This window comes from Oryctolagus cuniculus, chromosome 2, assembly GCF_964237555.1.
Source record: "Oryctolagus cuniculus chromosome 2, mOryCun1.1, whole genome shotgun sequence".
Classification (NCBI taxonomy): Eukaryota; Metazoa; Chordata; class Mammalia; order Lagomorpha; family Leporidae; genus Oryctolagus; species Oryctolagus cuniculus.
Window position 1 is genome coordinate 80,660,914 of NC_091433.1, and position 19,554 is coordinate 80,680,467.

Genomic DNA, 19,554 nt, shown 5'->3' on the forward strand with positions numbered 1-19,554 from the left:
AGAGATTGCAGCATATTAAGGACAAACACCACAAAAATGGCCAATTATGAACCACATAAGTTTTTGCCTGTCATGGAGTCTCCAGTACTAAACTCAATACCAAGTGCAGTAAACCTTCAATAATTGTGTTGAATGAATGTATGTAATAAGGATACTTCACACACCCCTTTTTTTACCCCCAGAAACTAATACACTGATTTATCTATAATTTTACCAAACAAGTCTACAGGAGGGGGCATTTAGCCTAGCACTTAAGACACCTATATCCACAACAAGGTGCCTGGGTTCAATTCCTGGGTCCAGTTGCTGACTCCAGCTGTTGGGCCCTGTAACATGTATGTGGGACACCCAGATGGAGTTCTAAGCTCCCAGGATAGGCCTGGCCCTGGAGGGACTGTTGCAGGCATTTGGGGAATGAACCAGTGGATGAAAGATCTCTGTCACTTTGTCTTTCAAATATTTTTTTAAAATTTCCAATTTTTTTAAACATGTAAGTAGTATATATACCTAGATTAACCCTCTGACAGAGCTGAAAACCTTATTTCTTTTCCTTCAGAATTTCCCATAAATCAAATGACCAAGATTTCTATAAGGCAGGCAAGAAAAGTAAAGAACAATCCATTATGAGATTTTTATGCACACTTCCTGTAAGAAATATCAAGCCGGTAAACCTAGTCTGTTTCCTAGGTTACCTCCCCCGACATTATCTTCTAACCCTAGCACTTGAAACACTCACTGTAAGATCCAAGATTTATGGTTAAATGGTAAGAAATCATCAATTTGCTAGTAACTCACAAATTCCCATACAGGAATTTAACTTAAGCACAAAAAGTAAAGAAAAAGGCTGACGGCTAACATCCAGACAGCTCTATTCAAGTTTATGAATGATTTACTCTTAAGAGTGGCAGGACTTAATGCAAATGAGCATAAAGGAAACTGTCAGCTGCATTGTGGTTCAACCAATAGAAGCTCAGCTCCATCTTGGCTGTGCACTAGACTGCATTACAAACAGACGATACCATCGCTTCAACAGCATTCTCTCAGACAAGAGGTAGGTTTAAATAATCTTTTTTATTTAGTAGTACATGTTCTCATGATGTAACAGGGAAATATTTTGCCTTGAAAATCAAGCAGAAACCTTTGTTCATACTAAAGATCAAAAAAAGGCAATGTATTCATTTCACTGCCTGCAGGGATTTTATTATGAAAATATGAAGACTGTCCTGTGCTATTTGAAAAGCATCCTTACCATCTGTGCCTGAAAGGAAAATTCATTACATTTTACAGGAAGCTGATGTACAGATACTCAGATCTTAGGGTAAACCATAAGCATTGGATGTTTACTGGTTATTTGCTAATTTCATTTTCTCTGAGAAATTTCATTTCATCAGTTAGGTCTGTGTTAACAAAGGATTTTTCTTAAAGAAAAATCTACAATGAAAGAATACTGAACTAAGGCTTTCTGATTATATGTGCAAATTATATTGGCTGATAAAAAAAGAGTTACAGGAAAGTTTGTTACATTTTAATATGGAAAAATAGGTCAAGATTATTTTATTAGACTTGCAGTTTAGATTCAGAATACCAAGAAACTACTACAATTGTGATTTATTTTTATATAAAAAGGCCATAGAAGGTATTATTATGTGGGATGCATTATTACTACAACCAAATCCTAACATTTTAATTAAAATAATTCCTCACACTGAAATTTATCTTACCATAACAAGTCATGCTATTGCAAATATTTTAAAACAGCCTTTCATTTTTGATAAACCACAAGAACATTTATCACATCACATAAATATGTTAAAGTTATTTTTATCTATTCCTCAAAATAAATACAAAGTAAGTATTTTTGATAAACACATTTTAAAATTAAATGTCCTAAGAAGAACTGGTTAGGAGAGGAAGGCACTGTCTCTTTCTAGCTAGACTGTTTTACGGTTCAAAGCAATTCCTTATGTCTATGAAGATTTAGTATCAACTGCTGACACAATTTCTAATTTTATAGTATTAAGGCATGAAAATATCATTATTTAGTAGAACGCTAGAGCTCCAGGATATATATCATACATACCAACCTAAAGACTCAACTTCAATTCCTTACCTTACTGGTAAATTTGCTGAATTCTTAAAGGTCTGGGGGTCTTTTCTTCATAATTTCTATTTCTTAGCTCTCAGCTAGCATGAATAAAGCACCCTTTGCAAAGCCCTAAGGTTGCTGTAACAAGATATCAGAACTCTTCAGGTTTAACACAATGGATTTAATTACCTAGAAACTGTACCTGCTTGCCAACCTAAGGGAGCCGCCCCTCAATGAAAGTCTCAGATCAATTCTCCCAATTAAATGGTTCATTTTCAAATCAAAATTCAGGTAAACTGTAAAAAGAATCCCTACACCTCACATTGTTTCCACACTCCATCATCAGCCTACATTTTACTTGTAAAATGTATCTATTGTTAGCTCAAACTGAGGTTCACTGCCTAGCCTATCTCAGAGTTCCAGAGCATGAACGAGAAGCTGCTCTATATTAAAAGGTCATGATTAACTGATCAAAGTGATATGCTTAAAGGTACTAGAGGATTCAATTCAAGGGATTTTAACCATATAATAAAGCAAACAAATAATTTTATTCTGACCTGGAAATTCAAGGTTCCAGAAGAGTTCCAAATCCTAAACACACAAATATTTCACAAAGGCCTTTTGAAACGAAGGAAATATAACAAAAATACATGAACCATAATTTTAAAACATATACTTAAAAATCATGCTATTTACTTTAAGATGCCCCTTTCCTGCAATGAAATTTTACTTTAAAAAATTCATTTATTTATGTTAAAGGCAGAGTGACAAAGAGAATGAAAGACAGATTTCCATCCACTGGTTCACTCCCCAAACAGCTGCAATGGCCAGGGCTGGGCCAAACTAAAGCCAGAAGCCAGGAATTCCATCTGGGTCTCCCAAATTGTGTGGCAGGGGACCAAGCACTCGGGCCATCTTCCACTGCTTTCCCAAGAGCAGTGAGCTGGATCAGAAGTGGAGCAGATGGGACTCCAACCGGAACTCTGATACAAGATACCAGTGTTGCAAGCAGTAGTTTAACCCACTATGCCACAACACTGCCCACCCCCCTTTTTTAAACATTTATTTGAGGGCCAGCGGTGTGGCACAGTAAGTTAATCCTCTGCCTGCAGCGTCAGCAACCCATATGGGCACCAGTTTTAGTCCCAGCTGCTCCTCTTCCTCTCCAGCTATCTGTTGTGGCCTGAGAAAGCAGTAGAAGATGGCCCAAGTCGTTGGGCCCCTGCACCCACATGGGAGACCCGGAAGAAGCACCTGGTTCCTGGTTTCAGATCAGCACAGCTCCAGCCGTTGCGGCCACTGGGGAGTGAACCAAAGGAAGGAAGACCTTTCTCTCTGTCTCTCCCTCTCACTGTCTGTAACTCTAGCTCTCAAATAAAATCTTAAAAAAAAATTTATTTAAAACCCATGAGATAAGAGATGAAATTTTAAGAAGGGCTCCAGAAAAGTGTAACAGACTATTCTTTTACTTTTCTTTGCTTTTTCTACCATTTTCACTTGCTTTTTACAGGGCATATTTACAGTATTTGCTTGATATAAACTTATATTTTAATTTCAAAAATAAAGTCTCAGAAAAGGAGAATATTCTAGTGGTATGTTTCTTTCTGCATGCCTTATTATCCCTAACCCAGCACAATTAGATTTAGTCTTTAACACACAAAAAAATTACTAATGCTCTACTGTACTTTGAAAGAACATCACAATAAATTTGAGAAAAATGACTATTAAGAGGGTTTACTTTGTTCCAGGTATGTCAAGAAGTTAAAGAAACCATGTATGTTTTGAGCTGCTTATTAGTTGCCAATACACTGTTATCATTTACAACATAAACCCATATATAAGATTACTTCAATTTATGGAAAGTGATAAAAAGATAAGTTCATTTTGATACAAAAAATTTTGAGATCCACTCATACTTTTATCACAACATGCATTTTCCTAGAACTTTCTGAAGACCCCTTATACTCTTTCTTAAACTGCTGATATTTTCACCAAAGCCTTTGGAGGTAGCTTTCATCGCTATCCAGTCACTCTTGTAAGTATAATTATTATAAGCATTGCTTGAGGAAGGTAGAAAGTCTAAAATAAAAATGACAATGTTTAGTAATAATTTTTGAAGATTTGCTTATTTATTTGAAGGCCTGTTAACAGAGAGAGGGAGAGACAGAGTAATGTATTTTCCACCCACTGGTTCACCCCTCAAATGGCCACAACAGCCAATTCTGGGTCAGGTCAAAGCCAAAAGCCAAGAACTCCATCAGGGTCTCCTACATGGGAAACTGAATATTTGAGCCACCCTTTGCTTCCCAGGTGAATTTAGCAGGGAGCTGTATCAGAAGCGGAGTAACCAGCAGTCTGTTAGGGGACGTAGGCATTCCAAGCAGCAGTTTAACTGCACCACAACACCTGCCCCAGTCATCTCCATTTTAATGTTTCACAAGTAATCCAGAAAATGTAAATGTATTAAATATGTAACACAAATACAACTTTTAAAAGCCAAAGGCTAAGAATAGTACCTTTTTTCCCCTCCTTTTAAAATATATTGTTTTGGTTTTAAATAAATTTTAAATTCAAGCAGTTCAGAAAGCAACTATGACCAAAGGTATGTTGAGAGGTCCCATACACAACCCTGCATCCCCACTGTCCTCCCTTCCCATGACCACTATCACTGTTTTTAATTTCTTGTAGATCCAGGATTTTTGTACAGACATAAGCAAATAACAATGTATTATTTTCCTTTTCCCATACAGCGTTCCATATCTTGTTCTATTTGGGTTTGTTTTTTTTTTTTAATCAACTTGGCAACATTAACTAAAAAATCTTTCCATACGACTACAATTAACCTATTCAGTTGCATGGCTATATTAAGTTAATCAGAATCACTCATTTTGATGGGTGCAAATTAACCCTAAATAACTGAATTTGGTTGTGTATCTGCCTTGCTGACCACCTCTTCCTGTCTCCCTTTTAGAGCTAAGAAAACAAAAAAATTTTAAACAGTTAACTTGTTCCAAAAATAAATATGAGAATCTATAAACAAGCTTTCTAATCATTTAAAAATTTTACTTCTAAAATAGTAACTTATGTTTTTATAACTTCTCCAGTTTTTAAATACAAAGTCTTCTCATAACTAAAATACACAGTAATAACTTTAGTAAAATTTTAAGCAGGCTGAGTTAGTTATGGATTTACAGAGCCAATTTCCAAGACAAAAGAACTGTGGGTGAACTTTTAATTTTTACTTATTTAAAATTACTTCAACTGAAGCTGGGCATTTAAAATTACCATAAGTGAGTAGTTAAGATGCCTGAATCCCATATCAGAGTACCTGAGTTCAATTCCCAGCTCTGCTCCCAACTAGTTTCCTGCTAATGCATACTCTGAGAGGAAGTAGTGATGGCTCAAAGTATTTGGAGACCTGGACTGAGTTCCTAGCTCCCTGGATTGGCCAGACCCAGTCCCCACACTGTGGGCATTTGGGGAGTAAACCAGCAGATAGGAGTTCTCTGTGACACTCTGCTTCACAAATAATCGACAAGAAAACTCCACGCCTTTCAAAAAAATTTTAAATGGCCATAATGATGTTTCTGAAATCAACAGTGAAATAATGTTGCTCCTGGCTCCTAGCTTAGTCTGGCCAGCCCTGGTCCTTGAGGTCATCTTGAAAGTGAACCAACAAATGAAAGATTTCCTCTTTCTCTCTCTGTAACCCTGTATTTCAAATAAATAAATCTTAAAAACAAAAAATTTAAGTTCATTAAAGTAGACTGAACTATTTCAGAGGCATAATAGAATTCCTTCTCTTTATCCTTTCTGTATTATTGTTCTCCCTACAATTACTTCTAATACTAGGCTACAAAATTTTATTGATTTATTTTTGTATTTATTTGAAAGGCAGAATGAGAGAAAGAAGAGCGAGCTTCCATCCACTGGTTCACACCTCGAATGGCCACAATGGCAGGGACTGGGTGAAGCTGGAGCCAGGAGCCTGGAACTCCATCTGGGCTCTCAAGAAGGTGGCAGGCACCTAAGTACCACAGCCATGATCCACTGTCTTCCCAGACACATCATCAGGGAGCTGGACAGGAAGCAGAGTAGCTGGGATTGAGTTGGTGTTCATATGCAATACCAACACAGCAAGCAGCAGCTCAACCTGCCACACCACAACAGCAGCCCAGGAAAAAAGAAACTGTCAAAAGAAATTCCAAGATTTTAAAATGGATCAACCTAGCGCCAGTATTGTGGCACAGTGGGTTTCAGCTCCCTGCTACTGCACCTGAGAAAGCTGCAGCAGATGGCCCATGGACCTTGGCCCTGCCACTCACAATGGAGTCTCAGATGGAGTTCCAGGCTCCTGGCTTTGGCCTGCCTCAGCCCCAGTCATTGCAGCCATTTAGGGAGTGACTGAGGAGCGGAGTATCACTCTGTCCCTCTGCCTTTCAATTCTTTTATTTGACAGGTAGAGTTATAGACAGTGAGAGAAACAGAAAGGTCTTCCTTCCATTGGTTCACACCCTAAATGGCCGCCACAGCCGGCGCTGCACCAATCCAAAGCCAGGAGCCAGGCACTTCCTCCTGGCCTCCAGCACGGGTGCAGGGGCCCAAGCACCTGGGCCATCCTCCACTGCCCTCCGGGGCCACAGCAGAGAGGAGCAACCAGGACTAGAACCTGGCATCCAAATGGGATGCCGGTGCCACAGGCGGAGGATTAACCAAGTGAGCCACGGCGCTGGCCCTGCCTTTCAATTCTTAAAAGGGATCTGAGAGGTCTGAACAGAAAATCTAAGGAATATTTCTATAAATGTCAGGAAGTTCCCACTTTAACCCAGGCAAAATTCTTAGATCCTCAAACAATTCTCACTCTTAAATCTTTAAAAAAATTTCTTAAAATTTTGAAAGGTGGAGTTAGACAAAGAAAGGGAGGGAGGGAGAGAGAAAGAGAAAGGGAGACAAAAAGTATCTTCCATCCACTGGTTCATTCCCCAAATGGCCACAGCTAGGCCAGGCCAAAGCCAGGAACTTCATCTGTATCTCCTATGTGGGTGCAAAGATCCAAGCACTAGGGCCATCTTCTGCTGCTTTCCCAGACACATTAGCCGGGAGCTGGATCAGAACTCAATCTGGCGCCCATATGGGATGCTGGCACCTTACCCACCATGTCACAGTGCTGGCCACAAAAATTTGTCTTATTTGAAAAGCAGAGACAAAGAGGGAGAGACAGACAGCAGTCTCCCATCTGCCAATTTACTCCCAGATGCCCACAACAGCCAGGGTAACAACTTAAATTGCCACTTGGAATTTCCATATCCCTTACTGGGGTACCCAGTCTGAGTCCCAGGTACTCCATTTCCAATCCAGCTTCCTGCTAATGCACAGACTGAAAAGCAGCAGACATGGTTCAGGTGTCTGAGTTTCTGCCACTGACACAGGAGACCCAGATGGAGTTCGGATTTCCTGGCTTCAGCCCAGCCAAGCCCTAGCTATTGCAGGCATTTAAATTAGTAAATTAGTGAATAGAAGACTGATCGATTTCAAATAAAGTGAAACTTTTTAAAAAGAAAAAATAGGTTTATTACAGTGTCAAAAATTTGAGATGCATGGTTTTTTCATAGTACATACTTTTAGATGAATTTTCTGAAAACCCCTGTTACTAACTTTAACTTTTCTTTAAGTGAAATATACTTACAAACTTACGTCAAGAATTTAGGAAAGCATTTGATATATAGTAGGTAAGCCGGCGCCGTGGCTCAATAGGCTAATCCTCCACCTTGTGGCGCCGGCACACCGGGTTCTAGTCCCGGTTGGGGCGCCGGATTCTGTCCCGGTTGCCCCTCTTCCAGGCCAGCTCTCTGCTATGGCCAGGGAGTGCAGTGGAGGATGGCCCAGGTGCTTGGGCCCTGCACCCCATGGGAGACCAGGAAAAGCACCTGGCTCCTGGCTCCTGCCATCGGATCAGCGCGGTGCGCCGGCTGCAGCGGCGGCCATTGGAGGGTGAACCAACGGCAAAGGAAGACCTTTCTCTCTCTCTCTCTCTCACTGTCCACTCTGCCTGTCAAAAATAAAAAAAAAAAATAAATAAAAATAAAAAAAAAAATAAAGATATATAGTAGGTAAATACATGTTATAAGTATGAATAAAAGCTTGTCTATAACCATGTAGGAGAAAAACCATACAATATAAAAATGAATTGAGGAAGTAAACTATTTTTCTCTTATTTCCAAAATTTTTAAACATATAAGTAAATGATTTTTAAAAACTGGTGCCAGCACTGTCATCCAGTGGGTTAAGCCAACACTTGCAATGCCAGCATCCCTATCCGAGTCCCATTTCAAGTTCTAGTTACTCCACTTCCCTGCTAATGTTCCTGGGAATGTAGCAGAAGTGCCTGGGCCCCTGCCACCCACATGACACACCCAGATGGAGTTCTAGGCTCCTACCTTCAGCATGGCCCACCCTTGGCCATTGTGGGAGCAAACCAGAGAATGGAAGGTATCTGTTACCCTGCCTTTCAAATAAAAAATTTTACAAAAAAAAAAAAAAAAACTGACAATTAAATCACTCGGCTTTTTTGCTAAATGGAATAATTTAATTACTATTATCTTTAGGAGGGCTGAATTTAAAAAAAATAATTAGCCTCCATGGATATTTAGGCATATGAAACACTTAAGCTATCATCTGCATAACAAACAACCTCAAGACTAAAGTCTTCACAGATAACTTTAACCAGGAAGGCAGAACCACATATCTGACTGGTGGATTTGGAAGAACAATCTGGTGAGCTCTGCTCAGCCTTTAAGCTCATGGGAGCAGCCAGGATGCTGAAGCCCATGTTCCCCTTCACTCCAGAGGCAGGACGAGTCACAGCTGCCAAGACTGCTTGAGTAAGCCTATCTCCCCTACAGTGTGCGTCACTTAAGAAACCAAAGTCTCCCCTAGGTGTCTAAAAGTGATATGTTCTCCATCTATAATCTTTCTTTTATATCTCAGATATTTCAAAACCTAGGGAAAGAAGAGAATAGGTATTTACTAGAGCTTCCTTTGGCCTCTCCAATTATTTAATACATGGCTGGATTTTGTTAGTGAATATATGTTTATAGTATGTTTGCTTCTATATTCAAGTGAGTAGTGTTATACACATGTATTAGAAAGGGAAATTATATGTGTGTATGACTGTTATAAGTTATAATCATCTCAGGAAATGAATTGTGGAATGCTCTCTTTTAAAATATATATAAACTTAGTTGTTCCACACACACACAAAAAAAATCCACTTCTTATTCCGAAAAATTGCGTCACTTGGTTTTTCTTTTTCTACTATTTTACACTTGGCCACTATTTCCTGAATCAGACAACCTGTAATCGAAGTTTAAAGGAGTGAAAATAGGAGCCAGAAATACACTAAATCAAGAAGATGAGACACCACAGGGTAATGACAAAAACTTTTCCAGGAGCAATTTGAACAATAGATTTTTTGTAGCACTGGCCACTGCTTTGGTCAGGCTTTAAACCAATTCAGTTGCCATTTTTCCCCTTCCATATAGTTAATTTCTATACATAAATCTTAAACACATTTATCTAACAAATAATATACATTTTTTTTAAAAGCACATGGTTGGCACAGGCACAAAAAATTCAAAAATATCATTCAGGCACAATGCTGTTAGACCATACAGAAGAGTCATGTTGTTTCATAAACTAAGAAATACTAGCACTGAGACTGAATGAACAACTCTTGTTGTTATTTAGTGACATTCATTTTCTACCCTTTTTACAGATTTAAAAGAGCAACCAAGAAGTGGAATCTCTAAAAATGGCATCCAACCACTGGAACGAAACCACCTCTGTTTATCAGTATCTTGGTTTTCAAGTTCAAAAAATTTACCCTTTCCATGATAACTGGAACACTGCCTGCTTTGTTATCCTGCTTTTATTCATATTTACAGTGGTATCTTTAGTGGTGCTGGCCTTTCTTTATGAAGTACTCGACTGTTGCTGCTGTGTAAAAAACAAAACTGTGAAAGAGTTCAAAAACGAACCTAACCCTCTAAGAAGTATGATGAACAACATCAGAAAACGGGAAACTGAAGTGGTCTAACACTCTACCAAAGAGGAACAAAATCTTTGAAAGAAGCCTTGGGCCTCTTCAGACAAAAAGAAAATGTATGTTATTAGAGAACTTATTCTCTCAATGGTTAAAAGATTTCTAGTAGAAGGGAAAAACAAGTGAAATGTGCACTTCCTGTTGTATGTGTATTCTTTTCATTAAACAGTAAAACTTCAAAAACCAACCTATTTAATGGAACACTTCAAAAACTGAATACAAGAGTCCTAGGATTTAATAATGATTAGCAAAAGGTAAACTGTAAAACATAAGCAAGGTTAATAACATTAAAGTTTATTCCTTAAAAACTCATAGATTAAAAAATAATGTTTTGGTAACAAAAATGATAAGCCAAGCTCCCAAAGTCCCTATCTATTAAAAAGCATTATTTTCAGGCCGGCGCCATGGCTCACTTAGTTAATCCTCTGCCTGCGGCACCAGCATCCCATATGGGCACCGGGTTCTAGTCCCAGTTGCTCCTCTTCAGTCCAGCTCTCTGCTGTGGCCTGGGAAGGCAGTGGAGGATGGCCCAAGTGCTTGGGCCCCTGCACCCACATGGGAGACCAGGAAGAAGCACCTGGCTCCTGGCTTCAGATCGGCATAGCTCCAGCCGTAGCAGCCATTTGAGGAGTGAACCAACAGAAGGAAGACCTTTTTCTCTAACTCTGTCAAATAAAAATAAAATTTTAAAAAGCAGTATTTTCTAATTTATATATATACTTATTATATATACATGTGTATATATGTGTATGGGTTTTTGTTGTTGTTGTTGTTCTTAATGCCTTCAGTTTTATGTAAAAGTCTTAAAATACTCAGGATGGCCACAAGTATATCTGCATAAAAATCTCACAAAATTGACTTGCTGTTTATTAAGAAATACATGGTCGGGGAAAGGCTCAGCCTACTTTCAAACTAAAACTTACACCCTATTTCTTGAGTTTCTTCTTTTACTTCACCTCTCATTCACACCCTCAAAGGCTAAGACACTCAATGAAAAAAAGACTACAAAATAGTCAAAGGACAAAACCACTCAACACCAGTTAATAAATATGGCAGTTTAAGGTCTTTGGAATTCTAAGGGCTGGATAAGTATGTTTTATGGCTGTAATACCCTTTTGCTATCCATAAACAAACCACAGCATACACTTAATGGTTACACTCTTAGGCCAGAGATGCCATTTCTGGGAATGTACCCTGAGAAATAGTTCAAAAGCAAAAAAAAAAAAAAAAAAAAAAAAAATCAGGGTGCGAAGATGTTTAATCATGAAACTAAAACATTACTAAAAACAAAAAATTAGAAGTAACTGAGCCTTAAAATAAACAGACACACTGACTTGATGGATGATTAAAAAGCTGACGGAGTAGATATCTAGATTAGTGAGGAAGCTGTCAAGACACTCATGTTGTGTGTTGTTGTACCTGAATTTGAAATCCAGCTCCCATTTCTGAATCCAGCTTCCTGCTAATAAGCACCCTAGGAGACAGTGATGATAGATCAAGTAGTTGTGTTCTTGTCCTCCTTATGGGAAACTCAGAACTGCTGGCTCCTGGCTTCAGTCCCAGGTCAATCCAGCCATTGTAGGCATTTGGAGCATGAACCAGTGAATGTAATGTGCATACATGCTTCCCTCACTGTAAATAACATTTTTTTGAGCCACTGAAAATTATGGTACCATAGAAAAATATTTGGTAAACTAAGCAGATAAGTTCAGAATATAAATTTAAGACAATTACACACATAGGTCTGAAAAAATATGGAAAAATTATTATAGCTAATATTGTTAACAAGACTGTGGAGTAAAGAGTACTGGGGTTGTAAAGGACTCTTTTTTTTTTTTTTTAATCTTAATTATTGATATAATGTGCAATACATACCCTTGCAGTATTTGGCAGTATGAAATCACTTTTCCACAAAGTATTTTTTATGTTTCTTCAACATTAGAATTAAGCAAATAAACTAACCAACTTTCAAAACACCTATAAAATTCAGGTATACAAAAAACTTTGGTTACCAGGAACTATTCTGAACAATGTTAAAACTACATTTTCAGGGCCAGCATTGTGGCACAGCAGGTTAAGTTGCTACCTGTGATGCTGGCATCCCATATGAGTGTGGGTTAGAATCTCAGATGCTCCACTTCCAATCCAGCTCCCTGCTAATGCACCTGGGAAAGCAGCAGCAGATGGCCCCAGTGCTTGGGGCCCTGCCATCCACCTGGGAGACCCAGATGGAGTTTCAGGCTCCTGGCTTCAGCTTGGCCCAGCCTTGACTGTTGCAGTCATTTAGGGAGTAAACAAACTTCATGAACGCTGCTTACCATGGATAGGAAGCACACAGTCTTTTAATAACTAGATTTTTCTGATAATACATACTTACCAATTTTTTTCCACCCTACCATGTATTTTTTAGTAGCATTACAACAAATTTTTAAATATACTGAGTCAGAGATCAAGTCAGACACTGAGGATACAATGGCAAACAAGTTACCATGCTATTACAATTGTACCATAAGAGTTTCTCAGACTGAGAGCTGGGGTGGGTGCTATGGTGCAGTGTTAACCTGGTACTTGGGACACCTGTGATTGAGTCCCATCTCCCCTTCTGACATAGCTTCCTGCCAATGAGCCTGGGAAGCAACAAATGATGGCCCAAGTACTTGTCTTGCCACGCATGTGGGAGACCTGAATGGAATTTCAGGCCCCTAGCTTCCGCCTGGTCAGCCCCGGCTTTGTGGGCTTTGGGGCACTGAACAGAGGCTTGAAGATCCATCCATCCACCCATCCTTCCATCAATCTCTCTCTCTCTCTGCTTTTCAAATAATATTTTTTAAAAAGCTGAGAGCTATGATAACTCAAATTGGTGAATAAGAACAAAGGGACATTTAAAAAGAAATCTAAAAGAAATGAGTAAGAGTTACCCAGAAGAAAGAATGTTCCAAGAAGAGGAAATAATATGAGCAAATGCCAAGAAGCAAAAGACACAGTAGGGGAGGTACACATGAGTATCACACAGGACTGAACAACGAGATACAAGGCCCAAGAGATAAGTAAAGGCCAGATCAGGTAGGACATAAACACTGCAATTAAAGATGGCTTTATCTGAAAAGTGAAGATCAGCATGAACAGAGAATGACACAATCAGATCAGAAAAATCATATGTGCTGTATGAAGAATAAATAGGAAGGAAACTAAATCAGGAGAGCTAATCTGGCAATCCAACAGTAATGACCTAAACTAGTGTTGTGAAAGTTGTTTGTGTTTGCATCTAGCTATTGTCAGCTCTCCTCATGGTGAGCACAAGAAAAGATTCCACTTAGGATACCCCATGGTTGGGTAGAGTCTTGTGACCATGTTAAATCAGCTTTAACCAGTTCTACGAAGTGATGTGTTACCTCCAGACCAGAGCATTTACCTACCAGTCAGTACAAGATCTCCCAAAGCCCTTTTCCCCTCTGGTACAGAAACCAAAAATAAATGTGATACATCAGCACCCATGGGTCCATGAATGACTACAATGAGTTGAAAACCTTGCCAAGCCATGACAAGCCTGTTGACATAAGACTGCCCTTATACCAGATCTCCACCTGACACTCCAAACGTAAAAACGTTATGCTCCCCATTCTTTTTCTGAAAGTTTCTCCATTTTATGTTGTAACAATGGATCTGATCAGATACTTAAGTCCCTGCTTTTTATCAAGACATAGTCACATATGCACAGAGGGAATCCATAGCAGGGAGCTATAGTTGCATGCCCTGGGCATGTGCAGAGAAGGGAAGATCCCAACCCTTCCCAATTAAGATTTGCCTTACCGGCATTTCTGCTTATCTTGGCTTTCTCCCACGTAGTATTTAAAGCTTTGGGGCTGGCACTGTGGCTGTCACCTGCAATACCAGCATCCCATGTGGGCGTTGGTTCAAGTTCCGGCTGCTCCATTTCCAATCCAGCTCTCTGCCATGGCCTGGGAAAGCAGTAGAGACTGGCCCAGGTCCTTGAGCCCCTGTACCCATGGGGAAGACCTGGAAGAGTCTCCAGCCTCCTTGCTTCAGATCAGCCCAGCTCCTGCTGTTGCAGCCATTTGGGAAGTCAACCAGCAGATGGAAGATCTCTCCTTCTCTCTGCCTCTCTAACTCGCCCTTCAAATAAATAAATAAATCTATAAAGCTTTGCCTATTCCCTAGAGAAGGAAGCAGATTTCAGACATATTTCACCTGCTTCTTTATTCATGAATAACAATAAAGCCCCTCTCTACTCAAAAAACCAGCTTCAAATAGTATGACTGAGCAGTGGCTAAAGAACCTATATCAACATGGTATGACAGAGAAACAACATTTTGTTGCCTTAAGACGTTGGGATTTGGGGGTTGTTGCCACAACACAGCTTATCCAATCCTGGTTGTTCCTAGGTATACCCTGACCAATGACAGAAAAGCAAGGCCTTAGGCAGCTTCTTCCTACTACTGAATGGGATCTGCGTGTGCAGATGAAATTCCCCACCTATGTATTACTTGTGGCCCAAACTACAAAAGCAAATAAAAATTTTAAGATTTTGAAAAGCAGAATTACAGTGAGGGATAAACACAGAGAAAGGTCTTCCATCCACTAGTTCAGTCCCCAAATGGCCGCAACGGTCAAGACTGGGCCAGGATGATGCCAGGAGCTTCTTCTGGGTCTCCCACGTGGGTACAGGGGCCCAAGGACTTAGGACATCCTCTGCTGCTTTCCCAGGCACATTAGCAGGGAGCTGGATCGGAAGTGGAGCAGCCAAGACTGAAACTGGCGCTCATCAGGGATACCAGCATCATTACCTGCTAAAGCACAGTGCCAGCCCCTGCTCCTTTTTTTTTCCCCCCCAAATAGAGACAGATCTTCCATCCACTGGTTCACTCCCCAAATGGCCACAATGGCCAGGGCTGGGCCAGACCAAAGCTAGGAGCCAGGAGCTTCTTCCTGGTCTCCCACATGGATAACAGGGGCCCAAGTAACTGGGTCATCCCCCACTGCTTTCCCAGGTGCATTAGCAGGGAGGTGGATTAGAGCAAACCAGCTAGGACTCATAAGGGACGCTAGCGCTACAGGCAGCAATTTAACCTTCTATGCCACAGTGCCAGCCCCGCAAATAAATTCTTAAGCAGAGTCTGGTGTTATGGTATGGTGGGTAAAGCCACTGCCTACAGTGCCAGCATCCCATATGGGTGTCAGTTTGAGTCCTGCCTGCTCCACTTCTGATCCAGCTCCCCGATAATGGGCCTGGGAAAGCAGCAGCAAATGACCCAAGTGCTTGGGTCCCTGCACCCATGTGGGAGACCAGTGGAGACTCCTGGCTCCTGATTGGCCCAGCTCTGGCTGTGGTGGCCATTTGGAGAGTGAACCAACAGATGGAAGCGCGCGCTCTCTCTCTCTGCTTCTCTGTAACTCTTTAAAATAAATTTTTTAAAAATAAATTCTTAAGCAGATCAAAGAGACTAGACCTAAAAGTGGCTCTGAAAAGTCTGTTTACTGTGCTTTCATCTGATGTACATTTCGCTGGGATTAGAGATGAATTTAAATGTGCATTTTTATATGAATGAGAGGACTACTTCGATAAATTAGCTCCTCCTTAACATCACTTCTCAAATAGTTTCAAGGACATCTAACAAAATGATACCAGTGAAGATTACTATTGCTATATTTTTAAGTAAATAATTTGTTATGAACTCACTCTAACTCTACCTGTCTAATAAATAAATAAATAAATAAATCTTTAAAAAAAAAAAAAAGTCTAGGAGCCAGTGTTGTGGCACTTAACTATTTAGTTCTCTGCTGGTAACCTGGGACCCCTGCCATCCACATGGGAGATCCAGATGAAGCTCCTGGTTCACGACTTTGGTCTAGTACCACCATGGCTGTTGAGGCCAACTGAGGAGTGAACCAGCAGATGAAAGATCTATCTCTCCTTAACTTTACCTTTTAAGTAAATAAAAATATCTTTAAAAATCAATTAAGGGCAGGCATTGTGGAACAGCAGGTTAAGCCAGTGCTTGGATGCCCACTTCAAAGTGCCGTTTTGAGCCCCAGCTCTTACGTTTTTGATCTAGCTTCTTGCTAACGTTTACGGGAGGCAAGTATTTGGATTCCTTCCCCCCCCCCCCCAGATGGATCAAGATGGAGTTCCCGGCTTTGATCCCACCCAGCCCTGACTGTTGTAGTCATTTGGAGAATCAATCAACTGACAGAAAATCTTTGTCTCCCCATCCCTGTCACTCTGCCTTTCAAATAATAATTAAAAAAAAAAAAAAAGTATACCATATTAACAGAATAAAGAATTAGAACTACATGATCACCTCACTAGTACAGAAAAAGCATTTCAAAAAATCCAACACTCAACTATGATTGAAAACTCACCTAGAAAAGAGGGGGACTTCTTTAACCTGATAAAAATACCTACAAAAACCTGTAGTAATGTCATACACATTGGTGAAACACTGAATGCTTTCCCCCTAAGATCAAGAACAAGACTACATCATACCAGCCAATCCAGTCAGGCAAGGAAAAGAAATAAAAAGTGTCTATATTGGAAAGCAGTAAGTAAAACTATTTTTATAGATGACAATCTTGATTTAGAGGGGCCAGCGCTATGGCGCAGCAGGTTAACACCCTGGCCTGAAGCACCAGCATCCCATATGGGCACTGTTTTGAGACCCGGCTGCACCACTTCCCGTCCAGCTCTCTGCTGTGGCCTGGGATAGCAGTAGAAGATGGTCCAAGTCCTTGGGCCCCTGCACCCGCATTGGAGACCCGGAGGAAGCTCCTGGCTCCTGGCTTCAGATCAGCGCAGCTCCAGGTGTTGCAGCCAATTTGGGAGTGAACCATTGGATGGAAGACCTCTCCCTTTCTCTCTCTGCGTTACTCTTTCAAGTAAAATAATAAAATCTTTAAAAAAAAATCTTGATTTAGAAAATTCTGGAGAATCCACACAAAAAATTATTAGAAATAATTCAATGCAATTCCCATCAAGATTGCAGCTGGTTTTGCAGACGTTGTTTGACAAGGTAATCCTAAAATTTATATGGAAACATAGAAGATCCAGGAAAAAAAGAAAATAGAAGTCGGACTTAAAATTCTCAATCCCTAAACTTAACCACAGGGGCAGGCATCTGGCCTAGCAGTAATGATACCAGTTCAGACACCTTCATCATGTATAAGAGTACCCAGGTGTGTTATCAGGCTCTGGCTCCTGGCCGCCGCTTCCTGCTAACACAGACCCTGGGAGGAAGTAGTGATGGCACAAGGGACTGGTTTACCATCACCCACGTAGGAGACCTGGATTGAGTTTCTGGTTCCAGCGTTGGCCCCAGCCAGGAGCTGTCACAGCTTTTGTAGAGATCTATCTTCACCTCTCAAATAATAATTTTTGAAACTGAACTATAATGTTTTATCAATAGAGTATGGTGGGGCCAGCACTGTGGTGCAGCGGGTTAAAGCCCTGGCCTGAAGCCCTGGCATCCCATATGGGCACCTGTTCTAGTCCCGGCTGCTCCACTTCCAATCCAGCTCTCCGTTATGGCCTGGGAAAACAGCAGGGGATGGCCCAAGTCCTTGGGCCTGGCACCCACATGGGAGACCCGGAAAAAGCTTCTGGCTCTCCTAGCTTCGGATCGGTGCAGCTCCGGCAGTTGCAGCCATTTGGGGAGTGAACCATTGGATGGAAGACCTCTCTCTCTCTCTCTGCCTCTCTTCTGTGTAATTCTTTCAGATAAATAAATATTAAAAAAAAAAAAATAGAGTGTGGTACTACTATAAGGATAGCTACACAAGTAAAAAAATCAGTGGAAGAGCCGGCGCTGTGGCTCACTTGGTTAATCCTCCGCCTACAGCGCCAGCATTCCATATGGGCACCGGATTCTGTCCCGGTCACTCCTCTTCCAGTCCAGCTCTCTGCTGTGGCCCCGGAGGGCAGTAGAGGATGGCCCAGGTGCCTGGGGCCCTGCATCCACGTGGGAGACTAGGAAGGGGCACCTGGCTCCTGGCTTCGGATTGGCACAGCGCTGGCCATGGCAGCCATTTGGGGAGCGAGCCAACAGAAGGAAGACCTTTCTCTTTGTCTCTCACTGTCTAACTCTACCTGTCAAATTAAAAAAAAAATAAATAATTCAATGGAACCAGACTTCAAAAATAAATTCTTTCCTTTATGGCCAATTGATATTTGATAAGGGTGTCAACACAATTCAAGGGGGAAAAGACAGTATTTTCAAGAAATAGCAACAGAATTGAATAACCACACAAAAAATTAATATGGGCCTGTGTTAAACCATACACAATACAGAACTCAGACACACCGGAGACCTATTTGTTCAAGCTAAAACTATGACAGAAAACAAGTAAGTGATTTTGGAGGATCCGGCAAAGATTTCTTACATCAAGAATACAAATGATAAAACAAAGAAATTGCCTGGAAGTGGGTTCCAAACTGGAAAACCAGGATCCAAGAAACATTGTTGATGAGAACATAAAATGATAGACATTTCTGTAGTTTTTTTTAAGGATTTATTTATTTGAAAGAGTTATACAGAGAGGGAGGCACAGAGAGAAATCCTCCATCCACTGGTTCACTCCATGGATGGCCACAACGGCCTGAAGCCAGGAGCCTCATCTGGTTCTCTCACATGGGTGGCAGGGGCCCAAGCACTTGGGGCCATCTTCCACTGCTTTGCCCAAGCCATTAGCAGGGAGCTGGATCAGAAGTGGAGCAGCCAGAATTCAAACTGGTACCCATTTGGAATACTGGTATCTCATGCACAGGCTTGACCCATTAGGCCACAACGCTGACCTCTTCTGTAGTTTCTTTAAAAATTAAACAAAGGGGCTGGCACTGTGGCATAGTAGGCTTTGCCTCCACCTGCAGCGCCAGTGTCTCATATGTCCCAGCTGCTCTTCTTCTGTTTCAGCTCTCTTCCTATGGCCTGGGAGAGCAGTGGAAGATGGCCCAAGTGCCTGGGTCCCTGAACTCACATGTGAGACCTGGAAGAAGCTCCTGGCTTCGGAATGGCCCGGCTCCAGCTGTTGTGGCCCATCTGGGAAGTGAACAAGCAGATGGTAGACCTTCTTCTCCGTCTCCACTGCTGTCTGTGACTAACTCTCAAAAAAAAAAAAATCTTAAAAAAAAAATTAAACAAAGATCTACCATGTGATCCAGAAATTCCACTCATAGGTATCTACCCAAAAGAAACAAAAACATACATTTATGTTAAGACATGTACAGGAATGTTCATAGCAACATTATTCAAAACAGCCCAAAAGTCGAAATAATCCCAATGTCCATTAACCAATGAACAGATAAATTGTGGTATATTCTTACAATTGAATATTCTAGCAGTGAAATAAGGTATTA

General features: G+C 40.8%; 2 protein-coding genes across 3 annotated transcripts in view; one reads left to right on the plus strand and one right to left on the minus strand.

Moving 5' to 3' along the window:
* GTF2E2 (general transcription factor IIE subunit 2) overlaps positions 1–19,554 on the minus strand; it is an 85,854-nt gene that overhangs the window by 56,557 nt on the left and 9,743 nt on the right. The window lies entirely within an intron of this gene.
* SMIM18 (small integral membrane protein 18) lies at positions 935–15,943 on the plus strand. Of its 2 annotated transcripts, none has more exons than XM_008252345.4 (2): positions 935–1,051; positions 9,861–15,943. In XM_008252345.4, the coding sequence occupies exon 2, from the start codon at positions 9,897–9,899 to the stop codon at positions 10,179–10,181; it is 285 nt and encodes a 94-aa protein (XP_008250567.1). In that variant the 5' UTR covers positions 935–1,051; positions 9,861–9,896; the 3' UTR covers positions 10,182–15,943. The 2 variants fall into 2 exon arrangements, with proteins under 2 accessions (XP_008250567.1, XP_051698589.1); XM_051842629.2 differs by lacking the exon at positions 935–1,051 and adding an exon at positions 4,011–4,121.